Raw genomic sequence first — 25,836 nt, forward strand, 5'->3', positions numbered from 1 at the left:
TCAGAATAGGGAATTGTTGTTAGAATATAGTATGTAATAATATAATAATATCACCCTAAGTAAGTTGTAAGGGCAGATGGCAAATGATCCATTAGTTAATGTTGATATTTAATTTTCTTTTAATAAAACCCACATTATTATTTTCTCTTGTGTCGTGGATGTGTTTACAAACTTACAAATTCATATAAACATTACACCCAGACCCGGAACAACAATTTGTGGATCACAGAGAGTTCCTCCGTGCGGGAATTGAACCCTACACTACGCTACACTTTGCACGACAGCCAGTTGCCCAGCCACCGCGCCAACCGTGCAGACTAGTGAATCTAGTTAAGCATAAAGCTCAAAGAGTAAGTTGTAAGGGTAGAAAATAAAGGTATATAGTAAATAAAGCCGGTCGTACAGTCATGAGCGCGGCGAGTACAAGCAGTGTGTCGGCGGCGAGGTCGACGGAGGGCGCGTTGGTGAAGTTGTCCAGCACGTAGCGCAGCGCGCCCGCCGCGCGGAGCCACGCCTCCACGCCGCCGTCCAGGCCCGAGCACGTCGAGCGGTCCTGGCAATAGCAACAGGTACAGTCAAAATTATAATATATTAGGTTAAAAAAACCCGTTTCGTAAACAAAATTACAATTAGAATAATAAGAAGAACAAGTTGAATATTGCTGATACCTGTTTAGCTCCTAGTTGAGTATAGATGCCAGCTATGTTGAACAAGACACAAGCTTTCTCGAAAGCCACTGTTCGCTGGCATGACGGGACTCCTGCAAAAGACAAAAGAAAATTGTAGATACCCAATAAACTTTTAGAAAAACTATTAAAAACAGAGAAAAGTTTCCTATGAAAAAAGAAAGCATACAAGTAACGCCATCTCTATTTGAATTCCATAAACAATTCACTAACACCATCTATTGACACCAACGAAAAACAAATGTTTTCTACATTCAACACTAGATGGCGTCAAAAAAACAACAAATTGCTTCTTTAATCTTTCAAATTATCATTAGAGAATATTCAAACAGTATAATAACTAGAGTTTTAAATACCTGTTAACGAATCGAACCACTCGAAGTAGACGCCGAGCGAGCGGTCGGGCGGGAAGAACCGTCGCTCGATGAAATACAGCTGGTTGTAGTACTTGAACAGCAGAGCGACGCCCGCGCTCGATCTGACTGGCGTGCGCATCGCCTGCGGATAACATAAACAGCTTGATTAATAACTTAGAAATAGAACATCATAATTATTAAATTACTGCACTTCTGGCGTTCTACACACTCCAACAGAACAAACTCCAATAATCACTACAGAGTTAACTCTCCTAACTGCAAGTAATGTAAATGGTAAAACAAAGAAGAATTGGGTAAGTAGGTATGTCAATTTTCCAGATTGGATTCTGGGGATCTGAGGCAAAGTAGCTTGAGAAAACCAAATCTCACCTATTTTAGCACATTGTAAAATACATTTGGAGCCCATCTGGCAATCCAACCTGGCTAAAAACTCGACAATACATTATCCATCTCTAATCAACCATTCACACTAGATTTTTCCCTAAAAATGCCTCCAAATAAATAAATAAGTCACTCACCTGTCTCATATCCATGAAGTCCGAGATAGCATCTTCATAAGCCGCCGCGTCCTCGCTGTAGTGCTCCAGGATGAAGTCCTTGAACGGCTCCCTGAAGTCCACCTCCTTCGTCTCCTTCAGCCCCAGCGGGATCATCGGCATCACGCATTCTTTACCGCTGGCGACAATAATGGGAAGTTTTAGCTACACTGACCAGAAACTTTCACTTAAACAGAGTGGTACTTATTTTTTTTTGAGAGGGGAAATCATCGATTGGCTTCTCTCGCTTTGGGCAAGGGAGTGTCAGACTCTTACTGACTAAAAACCACCCCGTTCCTACTCCTGCTTTTCGAGCTGGAGCCCCGGTAACCGGCTAGGCAGTCCGCAGCTCCAGGGCGGTACTTAGTTTACCTTAAGAATAACCGTAATTAACAAGGCTATCGATGAATAAACTTCCTACAGCCAGGAGCTATAGAGCCATAGATACCTACGACAAAATTATAACATCCCCAAATGCGCACCTCTGCCTATCCCTTCGGGGATAAATGGCGTGACGTTGCTTTTATATTTTAAAGACCAATTTACAAGTTACAAGTCATACAAAATGTTTTAATGGCCATCTCAATAGTAGTTCCAATATAAATATTGCATTCAAGCCTTTATCTCACTGACTCAGATAGAAAGCTAGAACATATTCTTACGAACAAGTGAAGTTAATGATACGTTAGCTCTAAATATTACTATTATTGGAAGGAAATTATTGCCTGCGGGCAGTTAACAGTTGTTTCTCTAGAATCATTGGCTTATTTTACGTTCGACGCTCTTATTTTATGTTCTAACGGCCAAACTTTTACCCATTATTAGGTAAAAGTATTAATTATAGCATAATAGCTAAAGTAATACGGCTATTCTTTTAAAGTCAATAATGTAAGTTAAGTTAAAAATATTTAATAATTGTAACTACATCAAAGTACACAGAAATGTAGAAAAAGTTCGCATACCTCACAAAAGAACGTAGATTAGCGCGCGCATTCCACTCTATTAGTCTATGGTTACAATATGGCGGAGCGCGGGAAAATGAAACAATGGCGGAAACCGTCTTTTTATTAAATCTCTTTTATGTTTAATTGGCGAGCAGTAATTGAATTGTAACGATATTTTGTTATAATTAAGTTAGCAAGAAATTAATTAAGATATAAATTATTTCCCATATCAATAATTATACTAAAAGTGTGACACATACGCGTAATTTATTATGGTTAAACCAAAAAAATAAACAATACAGTTTTACATGAAAATTTATATCTTGCGTTATAAGTTGACACCTAAAATGTCTCCAAATTACACCCTTAACGTATCACACCCGTTCCACTCTACATTAAAAAATGTACCAATAATAACTAAAAATAAACAATTTCGCGCCGTAGCATCTCCATGTAACCACATAGTCTCCAATTAGGTACTTAGTACTTACGAGCAGTGCCCATTCAGTTTTTGTGTCCAACCTTTTATCTTGCATTTACTTTTTTCATATAATAACAACGATTATCTAGAATTTTACACTTCAAAAGGTTTATTATTTTTTTTCTTTATCCTCTAAGTGTTATGGCATGATGATAGCGTGTAACCTGTTTTTAGTGTCCTTCTTTTTAGTCTGTGGTAAGTTGGTAAGTATTGTTTCTTTTTGCCGCCAATCGCCATCTTTGTTTTTGAGAGAAATGGTTTTATTTTTACGAATTAATATGTACAGAATACAGAGAGTTTGTTTTTGTTCAGAAAAAAGATTAGAAGAAGATTCTTAAAATAAGACATCTTCAAGAATTGAAGGGTTGGATGTTACGAACGTGTTAGAGGTAAGGCAATCGTATTAAATAGTAAAATATTTAACGCACATGATAAATACTCATCATGACGCTTACCGTTTCTATATAAGTTTACGTAACAATTTTGTCAAAATCGAATACATTTCTCTTTTTTGACATATCAATAAAGAGTTTTGACATATCAGTAAAGATATAACTAAATGGTCATTTACCATTTATTTGCCAATAAGCCCCTATTTAACCTATCTCCATGTTTAAAGAAAATCGTAATAACTTCTCATTAATCAAATTATGTATAATAATTTGTACGCTTTAATAAAATGAAACATTTCTACCGATGACGTCCTTGTCGGCATTACATCAGTATGTAAATTCTAAAATGTCGGCAAAACTCCGCTCATCGGAACAGCGTAAACAACTTAAATAAATAAAACATGCATTCTATAGCATGCTGTTCCGATTTCGTTTCTAAAACATTTATATTTGTTGACATGACAAAACGAGTTAGTTAAAAAAGTGCTTATTTTGATTTATTTTCGCATTTCCTACTTTCATTACCGTACGTGTTTTAATATAAAATTGAACTTTGTAATCAAATGTAGCTAATGTAGCTATCAGTGCCGTTTTTATTACAAATCTTATGCAGCAAAATTTTTAAGGTGCAATTTTATTGCAAATCTGCATATAAAATTTGCAATTTCAAAATTCTTTTTTTAGAATTAAGTTACCATACCGTACACAAATAAACTAACCTGATAAAGGTTTAATTTATCACAATTAAAAAATATATATATCAGGAATGAATCCAACTTTTGTAACTGTCACTCGAAAACTACTAAACAGATTTTGATGAAACTTGGGATACAGACAAACTATAACCATAGGTACTTTTTTATCCGTTAACCGTATCCTTAGTACGAGTTTGAATTCGTCTCTCTGATTGGCCGGCTCGAATGAACAAACCAATCAGAGCGCCAAATAGGCTATCGTTTCGATTACTTTAAACGTAAAGCAAACTCATACTAAGGGTACCGATCATGCTAATAAGTTACAGATAACTTATTATCAATGCATTTTAAAAATGTCTAATTAAAATGGCCGTCCGTCCATACGTAATGGTATCTATATCAAGTTCTTGCTGGAGATTTTAATTAGAGCCATATAAATGTGGCAATAAAACATAAAAACTGGACTTTTGATTAATTGGCCCGAGTCACCGCACTGGTTTCCTGTTTGTCGTCTCATCATTGATTGGGTTGCGGTGCCAGTGCTAGCGGGGACACTTTTTTAATTATGATTTTTTATTTTCTCTCAATTTTTATTGATTGGTATGTGAAGATTTTAATTTCCATAAGTGATTAAAAATTATGACTGCCTCGTTGGCTGAGTGGTTGCAAGTGCGAGTGCCGGGCAAGGGGTATCGGGTTCGATTTCCGGGTCCGGCCGATTGCTGGGCATTTTTCGGTTTTTGGTTTTTCGAAAATTTCTCAGTAGTAGTAGACTGCATAGTCTGGAAACGTGGAACATGGGAAACAAAAATTGGGAAAAGTGGGTGTACATTGCACAGTGGCCTTACGTGTCATAATGTGCACCTCTGCCTACCCCTTTGGGGATAAAAGGCGTGATGATGATAATTAAATATTATGTATGTATTCCAGTACAGATTCTAAGCCATTTTAAAAACGTTGAACTTTACCCGATTCGTTAAATAAATATCTTTAGAAAAAATCGAAATTTAAACGAAAAACTTCGCAAACTGTTATTGTAAACGTGATGTAATGTTACGTTACAGGTCCATAATACTACATTTGCCTAACATAAACATTGTATGCCTATCTAACATCAATCAGATACTATTACGTTCTTCCGTCAAAACATAACACTAGACCCATTCTTCATCACCTTGGCCAGTTGAAGCTACCATTTTATGCAATGTGCAAATAAAATAAAATTAATGCACACATGACTTCACGTGAAGCTATACAAAACCAGTATAAACTGACCTACGAATGTAAGGAAAGAGCTAACAAAGCGAGGTCATGATAAACTGGTTGTTTATAAATGTGTTGCCGTATGTATCTATGGGTGTAATAATTGTTTGTAATAAAAATCTATGAGTAAACAGTGACATTCAAACTAGCCGGCTTTGTTTAATAGTCTGTAATAATGTCAGGGTTAAATATACTACAAGTAATAAATACAAACAATTTGCGCAATTTCAGTTCATGTAATATGTTTATGAGTTTCATACTATGCATAGATAATCTAACATCACGCGTGCTGAAAGTGTGATGTGTAGACGTGATTCTTTTTAGTAATGGCATTTTGTAACACATGTGCTTGATATACTAATCTTATCATTTTTTAAAAACGAACACGTTTATATTTAGAAAATATACGTTGTCCCACTCTAGGATTTTCTCCTGTGTCGTGTGTGCGTTTACAAACATACAAGTTCACATACACATGACACCTACACCCGAAACAACCGAACCCGCTACACGTTGCACGGAAGCTAGTTGCCCAACCACCGCGCCAACCGTCAACAGTTGCAAATGACACCCAATCCGAAACAACTAGTGGATCACACAAAGAGTTAAGTACTCCGTGCGGAAATGGAATCCGCATCACGTTGCATGGTAGCCGGTTGTCCAACCACCGCGCCAACCTTGCACTCGTGCGTGCAGTTTTTCTAATAAACGGAGTAATTAGGTAATTTCTAATAAACGGATTCATACATCGACTTAGGGCTTTTGTTTGCTAGGAGCTATAACTACCTGGGTAGTCTTAAATTTCCCTAAAGACTTTATGAATAAAAAAAACATAAACGACGAGAAAACTTCTACTTAACTTACCAAAAAAAAAAACCAGTAAGATATTGTCGTCAAAATGAATAAAAAAACAAGCATCTATCTCCAAAAGTAAAAAGATGACATTAACAATGACAGACTCGCTTCATTACACCGCTGACAGTGTGACCAAACCCAGCTTTATGCAAATCATGTTCATCGACATTGCGTAACCAAGCCTGACCATCATTAAGACTTTTACTATAACTCGACAAGTATTATTAAATCTATCTGACATTATTACGGCTATAAGTATATTATTATTTAGTATTATTACTAGTTTTTATAAGGCAATGCTATCCTAGGGCGCAGTGAAAGCGGTGTCGTAATAAATACTTTATATTAACTGCCTTTAGGCTGATTTTTGGGTGTGGGTTGATTTAAATAGACTTAATTTTAATAAGATTTTGTTTTAATAATTTTAATGAATTCCCAAAATGTAGGTGAGTTGGTATGTACGCGTCTATCTCTTGAACGGCTGCACCAAATTAGATAATTCTTCTTCTGCTATAAGTTTCGTTGATAGGACAAAGTTTATATAAAAGTGATGTGTGGGATTAAACATGGTCATATAAAATAATATTACTGACAAAAAATTTGTTGCGCCACACTAGGATTTTGTCCTGTGTCGTGGGTTTCGTGTGTGTGTTTACTTACAAACAGTCAACAGGTTTGAAAGTGCACATTACGGCATGTAATGCCGCTTTGTAAATGTACACCCACTTTTTACTATTTCTATTATAATTCCCATGTTATAGGGGGTGAGCCTATTGCCATATACTGGGCACATTTCCAGACTCTGTGCTACTACTGAGAAATTTTCCAAAAAGCCCAGTAATACTTTGCCTGACCCGGAATCGAACCCGAGACCCCTTGTCCGGCAATCGTACTTACGACCACTCGACCAACGAGGCAGTCATAATATTACTATTACAGTATATTGAATTTACAAACTTGTCAAGGTGGTCCACTACCATTTGTGTTCGAAAAACATAATTTATTTGGCCAATTAGTCAAAATAAATGATCCAGTATACATACATTATTGCAAGTCTTGCTTCATACAATTATTGTATCAAATTATAATTTTATTATTATTTAAGCTTATATATAAGGTAATCTAGTACCATTTATATAAATACAAGGCTAAGACTGCGTGAAAGTAAATGTTTGGCAATGTATGTAATTGACCTATACATTGACATAACGTCTCAGGATCCATTCTTGAGTAAAGCAAATCATTAAAATTGTTAAGCTAAAATACAAAAGACCGATTTCAAATTGTCTTTAGTAGTATTTTTAACCTTAATTCGGAAGTTAGAGTATGTTAATGTCTGTGTGTCCTTATGAATGGATTGATAATGTAGTAAATTAACTAAAAATCACGGTTTACTCATATAAATTAATGGAGAAAAGCTCTACTAGTTTCGAGTCACAGAGGGACTCTTCATCATGAGTAGCGTGCGCAGATGCGGCGACGTCACCACGTCTCGAAACTAGTAGAGCTTTCCCCATTAATGTACATAAGTAAACCGTGATTTTAGGTATTTAATTTAATATATCTCCCGTTTTTTTTTAATGGCCGATGTCGACTATTCTGCCAAAGTCTAAAGTAAATTGGAATAGCAAGAGTGAGCAGAATTATGATACAAGATATCTCACGTTAGTTATTATAAATATAAAGAAGTATTTTTCGAAAATTCTTTTTGACAGGTGTCAAATCTGACAGCTGTCAAACTACAATTATTGTGTGTCACCTGTCGCTCTGGTAGAGTTCCACGGACGAGTTGAGCTCGGCCAGCTGTTCCTTCAGGAGTTGCAGGTTGGAGTTCACGAAGCTCAGCTCCAGGGCCACCGTCTCACGGAGTTTTCTGTTCGTTGTGGCCTGGGGAAGGAAATTAAGATATTATTGACAAATCTAGAAACATATTCTGAGAAATCAGATGTTAAAGGCCAAAGGCGAAGGGGCTCTTTAACATAGCTGATGAAACTTGGTGTAACATTTACTTTAAAGGCAGAAAAGGTCGATATTTAGGATGCTTCTTCATTGGGTATCGTAGGGATATTTAATGAGGATATCCTAAAATTCCTTTACCGGCCCACCTGGCTAAAAATCTTCTTGTGCCACAAAAAAAAAAATACACAATAGAAGATCGGTTCATCGAAATCGATCGGTTTATTTATATCAGTTACCTTAAAACGGGCTGAATAGCGGGAATAAATATTCTAACATCTATTCACCCCATTCTTGTATCTATTCACCCTTTGAATTCTATTCATCCCGTTTTACCTACCGTACCTTAATATTACCGGACCGAACTCCCATTAATCGCAAACTAAGTATCACTGAACTTAGTACACCAACTAGGTACTTACACAATAACTTCTCATATGGTCATACAAGTAACACATTGACCACAAAAACTAGACTGTTAACCTTTTGTATGTAATGTAGTGGTAGGTTCAATTCTTGAACTTGTAATGTACCGGTGAATAAGGACGTCGAACTCTCGACACCGTGAGTACTTAGTGATGACTGTACCATTGTGAATGGGCTGAGAAATGTAAGTATTGTGTCTTCAATGTAATTACTGGTAGGTGTGTATTAATAACTTAATCTTGGTCGGGCCCATTCTTGTTTTTATGGTATAAGCTGGTAAACGAGCAGACGGATCACCTAATGGTAAGCTATCACTGCCGCCCATAGATAACCAAAACATTCAGAGCCGTTACAAATGCGTAGCAGGCTTTTTGGGGGTTAGGAATTTAAGGGTTGCTGGGGAATCGACTATTGGGTAGATTGGGCCTCCGGTAACCGCACTCACACAACGGCGTTTCGTGTCGGTTTTCTGTGGTATAATTCCGGCCGGCCGAGCCGATTCGTGCCGAAGCATGGCTCTACCACACTTAAATATTTAAGAACTTAGATTTTGGATGAGATTAATTATTGAAATCGACAGCAAAACTATTCACAACTTGTTCACTTCTGAACCCATTCATTTCATATAGAACGACAAGTCTTACGCCACTACTCCACGTCACACCTGACTTCCTCACCGTAAGGTCCCACAATGCAAGGTCAATGGTCACGGAAGGGCGACACGGTCGACGACTCCGACACGACACGGTGACTCGTCAGTCGCTCGGTGTAAATGTCTTTGTTTGTCTAAAGGATTACTCGCAGTCTTGGAGGAAGTGCGGTTTAGGTTCAGCGATTTTGTTGGCGAAAGAAACGCGATTATGATGGACTTTTTGCGCTGCAATTGTTGGGTTAAGGAGTTGGAATTGTGACTGTGTGGTGTGGCTAAGAATGTGGTATTGCTTTTAACTTTGGCAGTGAACATCAATAGCCTGTAAAGCTACTGCTTTATAGGCTACCACTGCTACCACTTGACTTTACTATAGCTATCATCTATAAACTTGACATGCGAGAAGGAACAATTTTGGATTTTTATAATATGCAGTGTTGGTCGGCCAAAGTCAAAATTATTTATTTCAAATATAATAAATATAATACCCGGAGGTAATTTTTCAACGTGAAAGCAAATATAATAATAATATTAGCAATGTCTGTCTGTCGATCACTCCTCTGGTGAAGCTATTTGCTCATTCCTAAGTGTAGATTCCTATGGAGAAGAACAATAATATACAGGGTGTCCCTGAAGTCGACGTCCAACAGGCACCAGATGATCGGCAAGGTTCCAAATGTTATCAGAAAAATATAAAAAAAATCTAAGTCCTACAGTTTTTAAATTACAGTGACTTATGTGTTATCCACGAAAAAGTACACCCTGTGCCAGTCTTTTGACTCTTGTTGCTACAAATCTTTATTTTTTCGTCTGCAGTCTTCCTTACATTATCCTGAATAGTGCTCCAGTAATATGGAATCATAAATTCTTAGCCAACTGCTTTAGATTGGAAAACATTGTTAGTTTTAGAGGAACCAAATAGTCTGAATAAAATTTTCACCTTACTTTAAGTGACTGTACTGAATAAATTATGTATGGCGCTAGTAGTGGCAAATTTCACTAAAGTTGGCGCATTTAATAAGGATTATAAAATGGTATAGCACTTTGCAAATTATTTCTTAAATTCGACACAAAAAAAGATTTTTCAACGAAACTCCGTTTCGATGAATTTATTTGAACTTACTAAAAATTCTTCTAGTGTACTCAAATCATACGTTATAACCTCGTATGCACTAGACAGCACTTTGCACGCTATTTGTTATCATCATGTTGAAAATCAGCGAGGATCTCTTGTCAAACAATATTGTCTGTTTACCCGTGATTTCGCTTGCAGCATTCGTCGGCAATATTATCGCTAGACGAACTGGTGTTGTGCATCTCGAGCCATCGTACCCGGGCTTCGGCAATTTAGCTGAGCACTGGCTTTTTTGCGCCGTGTTAATTATTTTTTTATATAAATTTTTTGCTTTACCTGCAATTCCTTGTAACAGTGCAAATAACTCTTTCTCGACAAACTAAAGAATATTTGATGCTTCATCCCGCATTTGATCACAAGGCATGAACACGTAACTTAATCGGAGGATTCACCCATTTCTTTTTTTTTTTTTTTTGATGGGGATATGACGAGTAATTGTGCGTAAGGGCTCATGTACACCATACCACTACCGCGTCGATATGCTGTATACAAGACGCTGCCGCGTCCGTTCCTTTTGATTTTACTACACATTTGATAATGTGTTTGATGCACTATGAACATCATATTGCAATCATTCAATATTATTTAGTGAAACGTGATACACAACATCAGTTCCTCTAGTAAGTCTAGTAATATTGCCGACGAAAGCTGCAAGCGAAATCATGAGTAGACAGACAATGTTGTTTAACAAGAGATCCTCGCTGATTTTCAACATGATGATAACAAATGTGCAAATGTGTTGCCTAGTGCATACGAGGTTGAATGATTTGAGTACACTAGAAGAAATATTAGTGTATAAAGTCAAAATCAAAATTATTTATTTCAAATCAAAGACCAGGAAGGCATTTTTGAACGTCAAAGCAAATATAATAATAATAATATTAACAATATTTGGGTAATTATTTATATTAATAATAATATTAACAATATCTGTCTGATAGTCAGTTCTCTAGTAAAGCTATTTTCTTCTCTAGTGAAGCTATTTGCTTGTTCCAAAGTGTAGATTCCTATGGAGAAGAACGATAATATACTACTTAATACTTCGCTGTTACCATGCGACTTTTTCCTCAATATAAAACAGTGTTATCTTGCAGAATTTGGTCTTCAGCACGCTTCGACAGTATCACAATCCTCAAAAGGTATATTTCATCAAACGCAACAAAAACGGTATCAGATCGCAATGCGCGTGCGCGGCGAAAGTGTCAATTGAACGTGACGTCACGCCGCGTTGGCGATTACTGGAGAATGTTGCGATTTGTACCAGGAAACGTGTGGGTAAGCAGGAACCGAGGTTTTTATACCATTAGAGTTAGTAATATCAGGGTAAAGATAGCGACAGGAAATAATTTCCGTGGACTTTAATGGATTATGTAGATGTATATTACGAGTGTTTTCGAGAACTAGTTGAGGAAATGGGAGTCAATTTTGTATTACTTTAGGCCTTGTAGAAAACAATAAAATTGCATGGAAGTTATTATGTTTTGGACTCTGGTTTATTATCCTAAAACTGCGACCAGTCGGTCAACCATCGAGAGATAGCCATGACAGCGTGCTTTAAATTTTATGAGACGTTACTGCGATCCTCAATTCTTATGTCACCTGTCGAGTGTCAGTATTATGGCACCATCTTAAGGCCTTTTTAACTGACTTCCCAAACCGGAAAAGTGCGACCCTCATGTCACCGGTCAAGTTAGCACTTGCAACATTATTGCATCATCTTAAGGCCTTTTTAACCGACTTCCCGAAAAGGAAGAAAACAAGGTTCTCATTAGTCGACAAGACAGTCAATTAGGACAGAAAACCGTCATCTTGGAGGTTTCTATTCCTTTATGCCTTTGAGACTCTTCATCAATAGATATGGAATGCCACGTGTCAAATAATTTAGATTTAGTTTTCAGCCATGATCGTCCCACTGCAGGGTAAAGGCCTCCCTACCTTTCTTCCACTCCTCTCTGTTTAAAGCTTTTTGCGGCCAATCCTTGTCATAGATGTTGAGTTCGTCCCGCCATCTCCTTCTGGGCCTGCCGCGACGTCTGTGGACGTTGAGCGGGCTCCACTCAGTAGTGAGTTTTGCCCACCGCTCGTCCGACATGCGGCAGACGTGACCAGCCCAATTCCACTTCAAGCCGGCGGATGTCAAATAATTACTTTTTTAATTTATTTTCTCTGACCTTGAACAAGTTCTCGGCGCCGGCCCGCAGCCGCAGCTCCTTGTTGATCTCCTGGTTGAGCTGGCAGCGCCTGGTCTGCAGCCGCCCGCGGCAGGTCGCCACGCGAGGATCTGAACCCTGTAACAAGAGGAGTAGGGTTTATAATAAAGATTTAAAGCCTTTTTTTTTGAGGGGGTAAAATCATCCAATTTCTTCACCCGCCTTGGGCGAGGCGAGAGGGAGTGTCAGACTCTTACTGACTAAAAACCACCCCGTTCCTACTCCTGCTTTTCGAGCCGGAGCTGAGCCCCGGTGAACCCGCTAGGTAGTCCGCAGCTCCGAAGATTTAAAGCCTAGCTTCACTGACAGACAGACTGACAGACTATTTATTTATTTAGTTGTTAACGTTTCAAAAGTACCAAACTATTTATGGTTTAATCAGAATAAATGATTTGACTTTGACTTTGGTGTTCTTTAAAAATGTATTTTATTGACTATAATGGACGGTAATAAACGAATAAGTTGTATATTTTTAGGGGTTTTATTTTAAACGTGGTTTATAATGAATGCATTTGATGGTGTCATGTATGGTTTATGACATCAAGAATGGTTATTGTCGTATACCGTTAACGAACTTTTTGTTAACTGAATAAGTATATTTTGAAATTACTACAAAACCTATAGTTGCGATTTTCTATAATTATTTATTATTAAACGTTGCATTTCTTCAATAAAAATCATAAAATAATAAAGAAAACAACGTATCATTATTGTCCAGCAATGCGTCGCACGCGCACAGTACGTCGCGGTCGGTTGGTATGTGTACGCGCAGGTGTGGTACTCGCCGGCTTTCACTGAATCAGTACATTGATTTGTTGAGTTGTTTATTACTATTGTAGTTATTACGTTATATAAACTTTACGTTTCTTATGTTCAGTTGGGTCTGTTGGAGTGTACCTACGTATAGCAGATTTAATAATGAAATCATTTTTAATATCTATACTAATATACATATAAAGCTGAAGAGTTTGTTTGAACACGCAAATCTCCGAAACTTCTGGTCCGATTTGAATATTTTTGTGCATTTTTTAAGGAAGGCTATATATAGGCTATAAAACATCACACTGTGACCAATAGAAGCAGAGTAGTGCAGGTAAAACCGCGTTGAAGTAGCTAGTAATATAATAATATAAAGTCTAATATAATAGGGTTGAGTCTATTGTTAAATACAGGATTAGTTTTTATATTAGGCATATAGAAAATTGAATCTGTTAATGCTTGCTTCCTTAGTATGAGTTTGCTTTACATTTAAAGTAACAGAAACGAGAGCGCGTTCGGCGCTTTGGTTGACCGGCTCAAATAAATCAACCAATCAGAGCGCCTAATTCGACAAACGAGGTACGGTAGTCTATAAAATTATTGTGACATTGGTACCTTAAATTAATGTAATAATAGTCCATGGTCATAGGTAAATAGTTCAACTTACTTAACTTAATATAAAATGCTAGACACATACATTAAATTATATTATATCATTAATATAATTCTCGCTACCTGGCCGTAACATCACGCCTCTGGCGTTAGGTAACTGGGCATTGTTCGGTGTCATCATGGGTAGCGCATAGAATTGCTAATTGTCTATGTTGCGAGGTATGACTTAATTATAATAATGAAATTAATATTGTTCGTTGCTCAGTGTACTAATTTAACAGATTAGTTTGTTACTGGTCGTTATATCAATTTGTGCAATTTCAGTTATAGCGCCAGAGTCTGTGGCCAGAGTCTAGAATAGCTTTTTTTTGTTTAAACCTTGAAATTCCCTCATTCGTTTTATTGAAAATCTTTGCAATTTATTATAATTGTTTGTACATTAAGGAAGCATGGTGATTAGCGCTCAAGCCTTTTCCTTGTGAGCCTTTGCTCAGCAGTGGCCACTTATGGGCTGATGATATGTATGTGTGTGTTTGCAATTTATGAAACCTTAAGAATCGAACTGTTTTTTTTATACCTCTGATTTAGTTTCCGTTTTTCTTTTCAGAATAATCAGACAGGAATTAGAATAATCTAGATTTGTTTTTACTATTGAAGTGTGTAATTTTGCGCAGTCTATTTAAATCTTGAATCATTTAAGTACATTATACGAGTAATTTAAACCCCAATCCCTCTCATAAAACACGGCATTTTGTTTCACAAACAGTACAATAAATAACAACAAGTCAGTTTGTTCACACGTTGCCTGCACCTTATGATATGCATACTAAAGAGAATCGGAGAGACGAAGGGACGCATAATAATACACAAATACCAGCATATCAAGCTATCCCAAAAACAAACAACTTCAACGCATTCCAAACCTTATTACAAAAGATTAAAGTCGATAATGTAATGTAAGATAGGGGTAGTGTTAAGTGCTGCAGCAGACTGTATGCACTTCAAAATGCAGTAGACGAGACGTGACGGGATATACGTAATACTCATCAGTTTTGAATGTACTTTTCACTTTTATTATTTGGACAATAAACGAGTGTGGCGACAGCAGAGTACAATACATTGGTCACCATCCCTATTCTTCCTGCGAGTGTAGTAAGAGCCGAGCTTAGCTGAGCTAGGGACTATCTACACATTTGACAGAGACTGGGCAGCAATACTTTCTGATGAGACTGCACGTTTGGTGCGGTGGCTGGGCAACTGGCTGCCGTGCAATGTGTAGCAGGTTCGATTCCCACACGGAGCAACTCTTTGTGTGATCAACAAATTGTTGTTTCGAGTCTGGGTGTCATGTGTATGTGAACTTGTATGTTTGTAAACGCTGTCATGACACAGGAGACAATCGTAGTGTAGGGCAACATTAAAAGAAAAGAAGAACTTGAACCACAACCTGAAACCTACCTACCTATCACCATTTAAAAAGTGTTATTCAACCCCTAAGTGTGGGTATTGTGGCAAATCCTCTTATGTAGAGGAGACTCATAGTCCAGCAGTGGACTGTCACGTGATGTTATGTCAATATACACGTAAACTTCTAATCTATATTTTAGTGACAGGACATTAAATGTCTATATTTAATTTTACGATATAATCTCGAAGAGCATTATAGTAAAACACGCCACGACGATTATTTAATAACAGGTGACATCGCGAAGAAAAGCTAGTGCGAATAATCGTTGTAATTAAGTAAAAGTAGATAATTAACACGACGTTATATTACTCAAAAGGGTAACTGTCCACGTTGCGTCATTGGACGGCCAAATAAAGAACAAATGCTTCCATCTTGCTTCATCACCAACAGCCTATAAGTGGCCACTGTTGACCAAAGGCCTCTTCTCACACGGAGAAGGTTTGAGCATTAATCACCACGCTTGCTCAATGCGGGTTGGCGATTTCAAACTTATAATCAGAAATTATAAGCCCAGGTTTCCTCACGATGTTTTCCTTCACCGTTTGTCAGTAGTGTCTAAATAATTTTAGAAAGTACATATAACTCGGAAAAAGTCATATTGGTACTTGCCGTTGGTAGGTTTTGAATGCGGACTCTTACGTATTAGGAGTATTAACAACAGAACCAACAAACAAACTTATTTATTTATGCATTTATAAATATTATTGATGTAAGTAGTAATGATTGTTGTTCGTGATTATAAATGTGGGAAATAAATACAAATCGTATCACACGGGAATCGTAATTTTCTCAGGATAAAAAGTCGATAGCCTGTGTTGATTCCATTATTTTCTTTTTGGTGGGGAACATCATCGAATGCTTTTTTCGCCTTGGATGAGGTGAGAGGGAGTGTCAGACTTTTACTGGCTAAAAACCACCCTGTTCCTTCTCCTGCTTTGAGCTGGAGCCCAGGTAACCTGTTACATTGTCTGCCTTTAAAAATGTAGGATGAGGCCTCTAGTAACTTCACTCACACGACGAAACAAATGCAAGCGTTGTTTCACGCCGCTTTCCTGAGTGGTCGTGGTATCACTCTTTTTAATTACTTTCACGTATTTCGTTTATTAAGTTGTAGACATAAAGACTTTAATATAAACACAAATATTATGAGTGCTTAAACAAGGAAAGGAAAGGAAAGCAATGCATAGTCGTCTAGTTACGTCTCATTACCACTGAGACAGACTATGTATTTACCAACATGAAACAAATGACAGTGTTGTGTTATGACACACATTCTTTTACTATTTGCAATAGGTACATTAAAGCTGACTGCACCACATACTGTACCCTTAATACGAGTTTTTTTACGTCGAACAAAAACGAAACGATAGCGCGTTCGGCTCTCTAATTGGCTGGCAAGAATTAATCAACCAATGAGAGCGTCGAACGCGTACGGTAGTCGTTTCGTTTTCGGTCGACGTATAGCAAACTCATACTAAGGGCACTATATTAAATTACGTTGGACGTCATGTCAGGAAAATATAAATAAATGATTTTGTTTGAATTCTTAAATACAATTGCTTGCAATAGTGTAGAACATGATTGTCATGCATCGCATTCTCTCTTAGCCATGATTCCAGAAGAACCATGTATAATAACTATCGTGAAACATATTAAATTAACTAAAAACATGGTTTACTCACGTAAATATTTGGAGAAAACGTTTTTATTAAAATAAAATAAAAAAGCCTCTTCTTCGTAGTTTCAAGACATATTCATGATGAAGAGTCCCTCTGTGACTCGAAACTCTTAGAGCTTTTTCTCCAAAACCGTGTTTTGCAGTTGAAATAAGACCTCTTTTCAGAACTACGTTACCTTCAGCTCTAGACCTTATTCCACTGGCTCCGGCTCGAAAAGCAGGAGTAGGAACGGGGTGGTTTTTAGTCAGTAAGAGTCTAACACTCCTTCTCGCCTCGCCCAAGGCGGGAGAAGTCATTGGATGATTTTACCCCCTCAAAAAAAGACCTTATTCCAGTCATGCTACATTATGGAACCGAACCACAGACTCGGCAATAGTGCAGAACAGCCAGCCATTACCATAGACTCGTGATTGCGTAGCGGCCCGTCTCGAGCCGGCGCACGCGCACACGGAAATGCAAAGTATTTGTACCTATGCAAATATTCATATTGCACATAAGTAAGGTACCTGCTAAGTACTGTTAGGAAATACTGTGGTTACCATTTACCTATTCTGCTGTGCTGTGTTAAGTGGGAAAGGTGTTGGTCTGAATTTTCTGTGTTCGTTGGTGCGAATTGAGATTTGGAATGGTTGATTTGGAATCTTGATGCACTTTTGTTTTATCTTCGAGAGAGGTCTATTCTAAATATTCGTTTTTAAATGCTAATAAAAACATTTTTATTAGCAATTCGAATAGCGGTTACCAGAATACATCAACCTACAAAGTTTCAACTATGTAGGCCTAACAGTTTCGGAAATAAATGGCTGTGACATACGGACGGACGGATGGACAGACTGACATGACGAATCTAGAAGGGCTCCGTTTTTTGCCATTTGGCTACGGAACCCTAAAAACGATCTAAATGCAATCGTAACTTTATTTAGTTAAAAAACTAGGATTTACTAGGATTTTCTCCTGAATTGTGGGTGCGTTTACAAACATACAAGTTCACATACACATGACACCCAGACCCGTAACAACAATCTGCAGATCATACTTACAAATAGTTTTTCCGTGCGGGAAACGAACCCTCAACACGTTGTGCGATAGCCAGTTGCCCAGCCACCGCACCAACCGTAGGTAACAAAGGTTTTATAATTAATAGTAATTAAATGCACCAACAAATTAACGCAACAACTCACATTTCTTTAAAAAGTAAAATAAAATAAAAATGGCACAACCTATAAAGAAGTTATGCAAGAAAATGTCACTCAAACGCGATGACAGCGCCAGATAATGTCACACTTTACAAGCACACGCGGGATTTATTTTAAAATTAAAACACACACCGCACCGGCTTGCCTTGGCCATTACTGTGCGGCAATAAAAAAGTAAAAGTTATTTCTTTTTTCGTTGTTTGTGGTTAACATTTGTATTATTTTTTAGATTTTTTGGAGACGGGATACTGATTTATTTAGACTTTTGAAATAAGTTAAATGTTAATTATTATGTTATCGGCTTACTCATGTAATATGAGCCTGAATATGAGCCTCTAGCATGGCTTGAAACTAGTCGAGTTCCTCGTCAAACAGTTACGAGAGTAAGCCGATAACATAATAATTAATTTAGTATCTATGTCTCACAAAAGTTATAATAAAATTAAAGTTAAATGTTATTAAAATAAGAAAGCGATAGTTTATTATTTATTTACTAAACAAGCAGATGATTAGTTAATTTAATTAATATAATGAATGATTAGTAGAACCAGTCACACGCAGCACGCTAGTGAACAATATGAGATGTTAAGAAAGTGATTCATAGCTGTTTGGTGAAACTCCTGTGGCTCGAATGTCTCATCATCACTGAGGTCGATTTTCAGCTTTCACCATTCAACCACTATCAGTCATCTTGAGCCTAGCTGGAGGTCTGGGTATCAGCCCTCATAATTGGAGGTACTGGAGGTGCTCTAAACAACGTTTGCATAGACTCCTTTCAAAAACATGTACCTATAAATCTGTGTATCAAAATATTATGTCAAGCAAAGACAATCTAATTTATGAGATTGTTTATTGTAAACTACAAACTAAACGGATGACATTGTGACTAAAATAGAAATCAATATCAATAATTAGATTCGTAAAATAACATTTAAATCGTTCTCATTAAAGAAGAAACCTTTCAATAATCAAAACAAAAATCTTAATTTGATTTAACAAATAGGATTCGTCACCTTCTTTTCAAATTGTTAATCACTATGTTGACAGGATAAGTCAATCATTTTTAAATGTCATTGACAATGTTTATAATCCAATATGGAGGCCTTTTTAATACTTAGGTATGTCTTAAAAGATTAGCTTGTGTAGTTGGGCTGCTAGAGGATGTGGTTTCTGAACTCTCAAGATGGGATATATCGGGGTGGTTTTGAGTCAATTACTTAGTCCAAAAAATACGGAGTTTAGAAACGTCAAATTTAAAAAAGAAAAATTCCCGTCAAAATCGGTCCAGCAATTTCAGAGATTAGCCAGAACAAACAGACGGACAGACAAAAATTGAAAAATAAATGCTGTTTGTTTTTTTGTATCGTATGTATATTCATCTAGTAAAACACAGTTATTTCAATATTACAAACAGACACTCCAATTAATATATTATTAGTTTATATTATACATTTTTTTAATCCTAGCAAGAAGGATAAAGTTTTGGCAATTAACACTATTTTAGTTGATCTTCATCAAATTAATCACAAACGGACGGATTTCCATAATTACTTATATACCTAGATAATATTCTAGTATCATGAGAAAATATTAACATTTAGTTTAGAATTTTAATTAAAATATAATTAGTTAGTTTTGACTAATTATGCTATAATACATTCCGTGCTAAATACTCAAGGTTAGGTTAGGTAATATGGTAATTTGAGGCCTGATTCTAGACTAGCATTTTTAATTTTATATTTATTATACTTTTTTCTTATAAATATTGAATAGGTTGAAACGAAATTACGATTGACGTAGGTGTCTGATTACGATAATATCGGTGTAGACAAGTATGCTTTTTTATGGGATAAGCGGATAAACAGTCGTATCACCTGATGGTAAGCAATTGCCGCCGCCTATGGACACTTGAAGCACCAGAGGCGTTACAAGTGCGTTGCCGGTCTTTTTGGGGGTTAGGAATTTAAGGGTTGTTGGGGAATCGGGGATTGAGAACATTTGGAAGGGGGTAATTGGGTCTCCAGTAACCTCATTCACACAACGAAACACAATGCAAGCGTTGTTTCACGTCAGTTTTCTGTGAGGCCGTGGTATTACTCCGATCGAGCCGGCCCATTCGTGCCGAAGCATGGCTCTTCCACACTTAAAGTCTTTACCTTCGGCAGGCGGGTTGAAGACAGCAGTACAGAGTGCTTCTAACGACACCCACGTGAATAGTAGGGGTGATAAGAAATGTATAATACAATTTGCCGTCATTAAAAATGAACTACCCAATCCCAGTTCATTAAAAAAAATCCATCCAACGGTTGTCTAGAAGAAATCGCCGTGTGTGACAAGCCCATTGTACTCAAATTACTATTACAATGTAAATGTATTTTCGTGTATGTGTGTCATAAAGTATACATAAATAAAAAGTAAATTAAGTATATGGAACAGCTTCCTTCCTATAACATGGGACATAAATATTGTCAATAAACCAAATGTTTGGAATTTTTACGATATATTTTTAACAGGAAACAAAAGATATATCAAATTAGATATTATTTCTGAGAACCGTACGCATTTCTTTTTTATGAATCAAAGTGAGTAACATTTTAATGTGTGGTGTTCACGCTCTTTTAGCTATTGGGGTCGGCAGCGGTTGTAATGCGGTGGATTCGAGCAGAAGCTGCGAGTAGGTTAGTGCGTCAAATTCGTATAATTCGATAAGACTGAATCACATACGTACGATGGTATACCGAACCGAGAAGACGGAAAAACTATGCCATTATTTTGTCCATGGAAAGGCTATGTCTAGCAGTGGGATATGCTACAATTCGGGTTCAGAATCAAAAAGTTAAGGAAGTTTTTTTTTATGTATAAGCCGGTAAACGAGCAGGCAGGTCATCTGATGGTAAGGAATCACCGCCGCCAAAGGACACCCGAAACACCAATGACGTTACAAGTGCGTTACCGGCTTTTGGGGTTTAGGAATTTTGGGATTGTTCGGGAATCGCGAAGGGGGATTGGGCCTCCGGTAACCCCACTCACACAACGAAACACAACGCAATCGTTGTTTCACGTCAGTTTCTGTGAGACCGTGGTATCACTCCGGTCGAGCCGACCCATTCATTCATTCCCGGACAGCATGGCTGTCCCACACTCTTCTGCGGATCACTAGAGGTCCACGGACCACCGATTGAGAACCACTGATCTTGAACAAATGTACCACACAACAGGAGATGCAATAGTGTATTTACGTAACACCATAACTAGCCAAACGCCAGCAACGTGCAACAACACCTGTTCCAAACGCGTAAGGGGAAATACAAATATCAACGTCACACCTTTTATCCCCGAAGAAGTAGGCAGAGGTGCACATTAAGGCACGTAAGGCCGCTATACAACGTACATGGTGTACTTTTCACAATTTGTATTAAAAGTCTCATGTAATAGGAGTTGATCCTATTGCCATATACATACATGCAAATAGCAAAACGCAATATTATGTGACGTCAAGCAAAATAAACATATTCTATCTAAGTCCACAGATGCCTGGTCGATGCCCCCCCATTAGGCGACGGATCACACGATCTAACAGCCATTAGCCCGATAATGTCCGTGTAATGGTGTACTAATGTCCAATCTTCCTATTAATAATCCCAGGACTTGTTGAACTTGTGTAATCTTGGTAAAAATAGATAAATACGGAGGTATTATATAGGAAAATGTGGTATTAAAGTCTCCTGCCGCGTCTGTCTATCTGTTATAGTCGATAGATAAAGTTAAGAATTAGTTGGACTGTGTTAGAAATCGGTAACGGTAAAACGGTGTGAATAGAATTCAAAGGGTGAATAGACGCAGAAATGGGGTGAATAGAATATTATAACATTTTCCCATTTATTCACCCCTCTTCTGTATCTATCCATCCCTTGAATTCGAATTACGTCGTTTTACGGTAATCTCAATGATTAGTTTTCTACACATTTTCCTGGCACAGCTACATAGTTTAGTATCAGTGACAACGGTCACATAGAATCACAGCTTAGCTATTACATCTTCATAGCATAGCTTCATAGCACATCTCTGGTGGAAAAGCACCGTAATCGTGTCATTAATGTTCGTTAATGAAACTAGACACGTATTATATTTAGTAATGTTTGAATATTATATTAAATGCATTTAAATGCACTCCGCGTCGCACCGCCTATCTAACGTTTCTGAAAATTAAATACACACTAAAATCAGTATTTATACTCTAATAAAACTTTATAGCCAAAGTAATCAAATAAGAAAATGTCTACTCAACTATTTGTGTTTCTAGATATTTAATGAAATTGGTTTTCGCAAATGCATCTACCTACGATCGAAGAATCATTACTCAATAACTGCTTTTTATTAGCCACACGTAGATATTCACGCAAAACGCATAAATATATTATTTCCAGAATGCTAATGTTTATACGATTTAATGTTGTGAAAATACAGTATTTCTATGAATAATTTTCCTATTTGATTTTGGTAAATCGATGCATCGATTGCACTAGAGATGACAATATCGATAAATGTTTTTGCAACGAAAATTTTGAATTAATATTTAGCAATTTTAAGCCGTGTGATCACAGCAAAGCAGAATATATTTGTGACCACTCCTACTCTTCCCATGGGTGTCACAAAACCGACTAAAGAAATACATGTTTAACAGAGACTGGGCAGCAGCGCTCTCTATTAAACTTGGAGGTTTATTTTTTTAAGGACAAAATCATCTAAAATCTTCTCCGGCTTATGAGCAGGCGAGAGGGAGTGTCAGACTCTTATTGACTAAAAACCACCCCGTTCCTACTCCTGCTCTTCAAGCCGGAGCCCCAGTATCCCGCTAGGTAGTCCGCAGCTCCGGATTTCTTTAGATACTTCGCTGGGAAGAAGTCAATGTACTTTTGATGGACAATTAACTTCACATCTTGATGTTACTGGATACTTTAATTAATTAATTATAGAATTAACTCGTTCGAGAGATTTTACTACCGACCGGTAGACACGATAACCGAGCGTGTTGTCTTTTACGAAGCTCAGTAAGAGAGAAGTAGGTAAATTGGTAAATTATAAGTAGCAATACTTACCTACATTTCTTTTTAAATGAAATTTTTAGGGAAATAAATAATGAAACTTAATTTTAAATTGTGCCAAAATAAGCTATGTTATTAAATATTTAAATAAAATATTTTTTCGAAGCTGATTCATAGGTAAAGGGCGCCCTAGACGGACATATAGAGACCAGATTGGCGATATATTAAAGAAGGGCCAAATTAAAAGTAAAACTATATCTACAAAAAAAACCACTCCTTTTGCGACGTAAAATGTAGTTACTACATCAACTACATTTTTGTTGCCATAAAACTGCCGGTACCCTTAACCGACGAGCATGCATGAAAAGAAAGATGACTGTTGATGAAGCGAAAAAGGTATGTAAGAATCGTAGCATTTGGTGTTGCATTGTCTCTGCCTACTCCCATGGGAGATAGGCGTTTATGTTATGTATGTGTGTGATTTATAGGTACGAATTCAAACATTAAAAATACAAAGTGACACTTGATTGTTAAGCTAAGCCGATTTGGATGAATTTTGGTACAAAATAATTCGATGTGCGAAGAATGAGGAGTAATCAAGCAAAAATCAACCTTCAATGTTATTCAATAACGTTGTAATTTTGTTCAAATCATAGTTAAAGTGAATTTAATAACTAAGTACAGCAGAATACACGAGGTTAATGACCTACAGAACAAATACAGCGATTCTTTTAAAGTCTAAGGCCGTAGAAACTTTAAATATGAAGATAATTGCCGTGTGAATGGACATTTTAAGACTATTATACAGCCTGTAGGAGTTAGAACATTATATTCTCAATTTTATGCATTTTTATGGCCAAGATTAATCATGAATCTAGACGAATAAATAACATCGGAAGTGTCTGTTTGTAATATTGAAATATTACCCGTTTTATACTACATGCATAAGAATATATCTACAATGTGATAGGGGCGAGACTTCTAACCCGTTAAGGCTGAATACCACATCTACCTAATTTTAACGACAAAAGTCCTGGGCCGAAGGGGTCGAATCCCCTCCCCTAAAAATTATGGCCATTTTAATATTTTTTTTACTTTTTTTGATATCAAAGGTTGTATGCGTCGTAGAAACAAAAAAAAGACGACAAACGGTAGCTAATAACCTTGGCTAACTAATTCATTACTTTTTTCATATGTTTGATAATGTTTTGGTGAGAAAAAAAATAATTTGTGAATTATTCTTACCGAAAAAATCACTATTTTCCTATATTTTCAATTAGGGGTTCAAACCCCCATATTATTTTTTTGTCGATAAAATTAGATGTAGTACTCAGCCTTAACGGGTTAGAAGTCCCACGCCTATCACATTGTATATTGTATGATACATACATCAAAATAATATTGTTTTTACAATTTTTGCCTGTCTGTCTGCGTGTCTATCTGTTTTTTCTAGCTAATCTCTGAAATGACTGGACTGTTTTAAATGGGGATTTTGTTAGCAGGTAGCTGATGTACTAAGGGATCACTTTAGCTACGTTTATTTTAAAATATTGGAACAAAAAAACTAAGTTATGTCCTAAAATACATATGCGGTAACCCGCTAGACAGTCCACAGCTCCGGGTCACTTATAATATTAGACAAGAAACTTGGCTGGTCTAAAAAACTAGATTTTTAATTTCAGATTTAGTTGTTATGTCATAGTAGATCGTAATTTTAATGTACCTGATTGATTTATAGTTCCTTCCTACATTAGTCTCCTTGATTTATATTCGTTCGTGGAACTAACTTGTATTTAAATATGTAATCGTGTCTTCTGTTGTATTTATTTCACAGCTTAGTAACTTTACATCACCTTTGATGTAAAAGTTAATGCATGTATACTTTAATGAATAAATGATTTAAAAAAAACCTCTTTACTATGGCCCTCCTCTTCAAAAGTAGGGATTACTCTTTTTTTAATGCGGATAATCATCTATACACTTCTCCCGCCTTGGGCGAGGCGAGGAGTGTCAGTCTTTTACTGACTACAAACCACCCCGTTTCTACTCCTACAGTCCGCAGTTCCAAGTCAGCATCAGCCTTACTGGGCTTTATCTGTGGTAGTCTGATGGTTCTTTGAATCATACGCGGAACACGACGCAACGTAAGCATGGGTCTGGTTCTGGTCGCGCGCCCTTGCTGGCCGTTTGCAGACCCGCACACGGGCTTTCCCTAGTAGTATGTTTATTTCTGTTAACTGCCCCTGATATAATAAGGTTTGATGTTGTACCAATACTTAAAACATAATATAGAACCAAAAACAAATGCAATAGGCACATTTTAAGCCCCGACTTAAAAGAGGGGTGTTATTTATAACTAGTCAATGAAATAGTAGTAACTACATAATTATTGAGACGCAGTAGGTCAAACACAGGCTATACAACCCACAGCTGTCAGAAATAAGGTCAGTTGTGCACATGGCTACACAGTAT

The 25,836-nt window shown here is 37.0% G+C and overlaps 1 protein-coding gene across 1 annotated transcript in view; it reads right to left on the bottom strand.

Moving 5' to 3' along the window:
* LOC118277558 (rhophilin-2) overlaps positions 1-25,836 on the bottom strand; it is a 58,036-nt gene that overhangs the window by 4,602 nt on the left and 27,598 nt on the right. The window contains exons 2-7 of the mRNA XM_035596423.2: positions 12,567-12,683; positions 7,989-8,116; positions 1,582-1,738; positions 1,043-1,184; positions 669-760; positions 404-553 (exon numbers count right to left, since the gene is read on the bottom strand). Of these exons, the coding sequence (XP_035452316.2) occupies positions 404-553; positions 669-760; positions 1,043-1,184; positions 1,582-1,738; positions 7,989-8,116; positions 12,567-12,683 (786 nt within the window). The remainder of the gene's footprint in view (positions 1-403; positions 554-668; positions 761-1,042; positions 1,185-1,581; positions 1,739-7,988; positions 8,117-12,566; positions 12,684-25,836) is intronic.

The sequence above is a fragment of the Spodoptera frugiperda genome, chromosome 10 (assembly GCF_023101765.2).
Source record: "Spodoptera frugiperda isolate SF20-4 chromosome 10, AGI-APGP_CSIRO_Sfru_2.0, whole genome shotgun sequence".
Taxonomy (NCBI): domain Eukaryota; kingdom Metazoa; phylum Arthropoda; class Insecta; order Lepidoptera; family Noctuidae; genus Spodoptera; species Spodoptera frugiperda.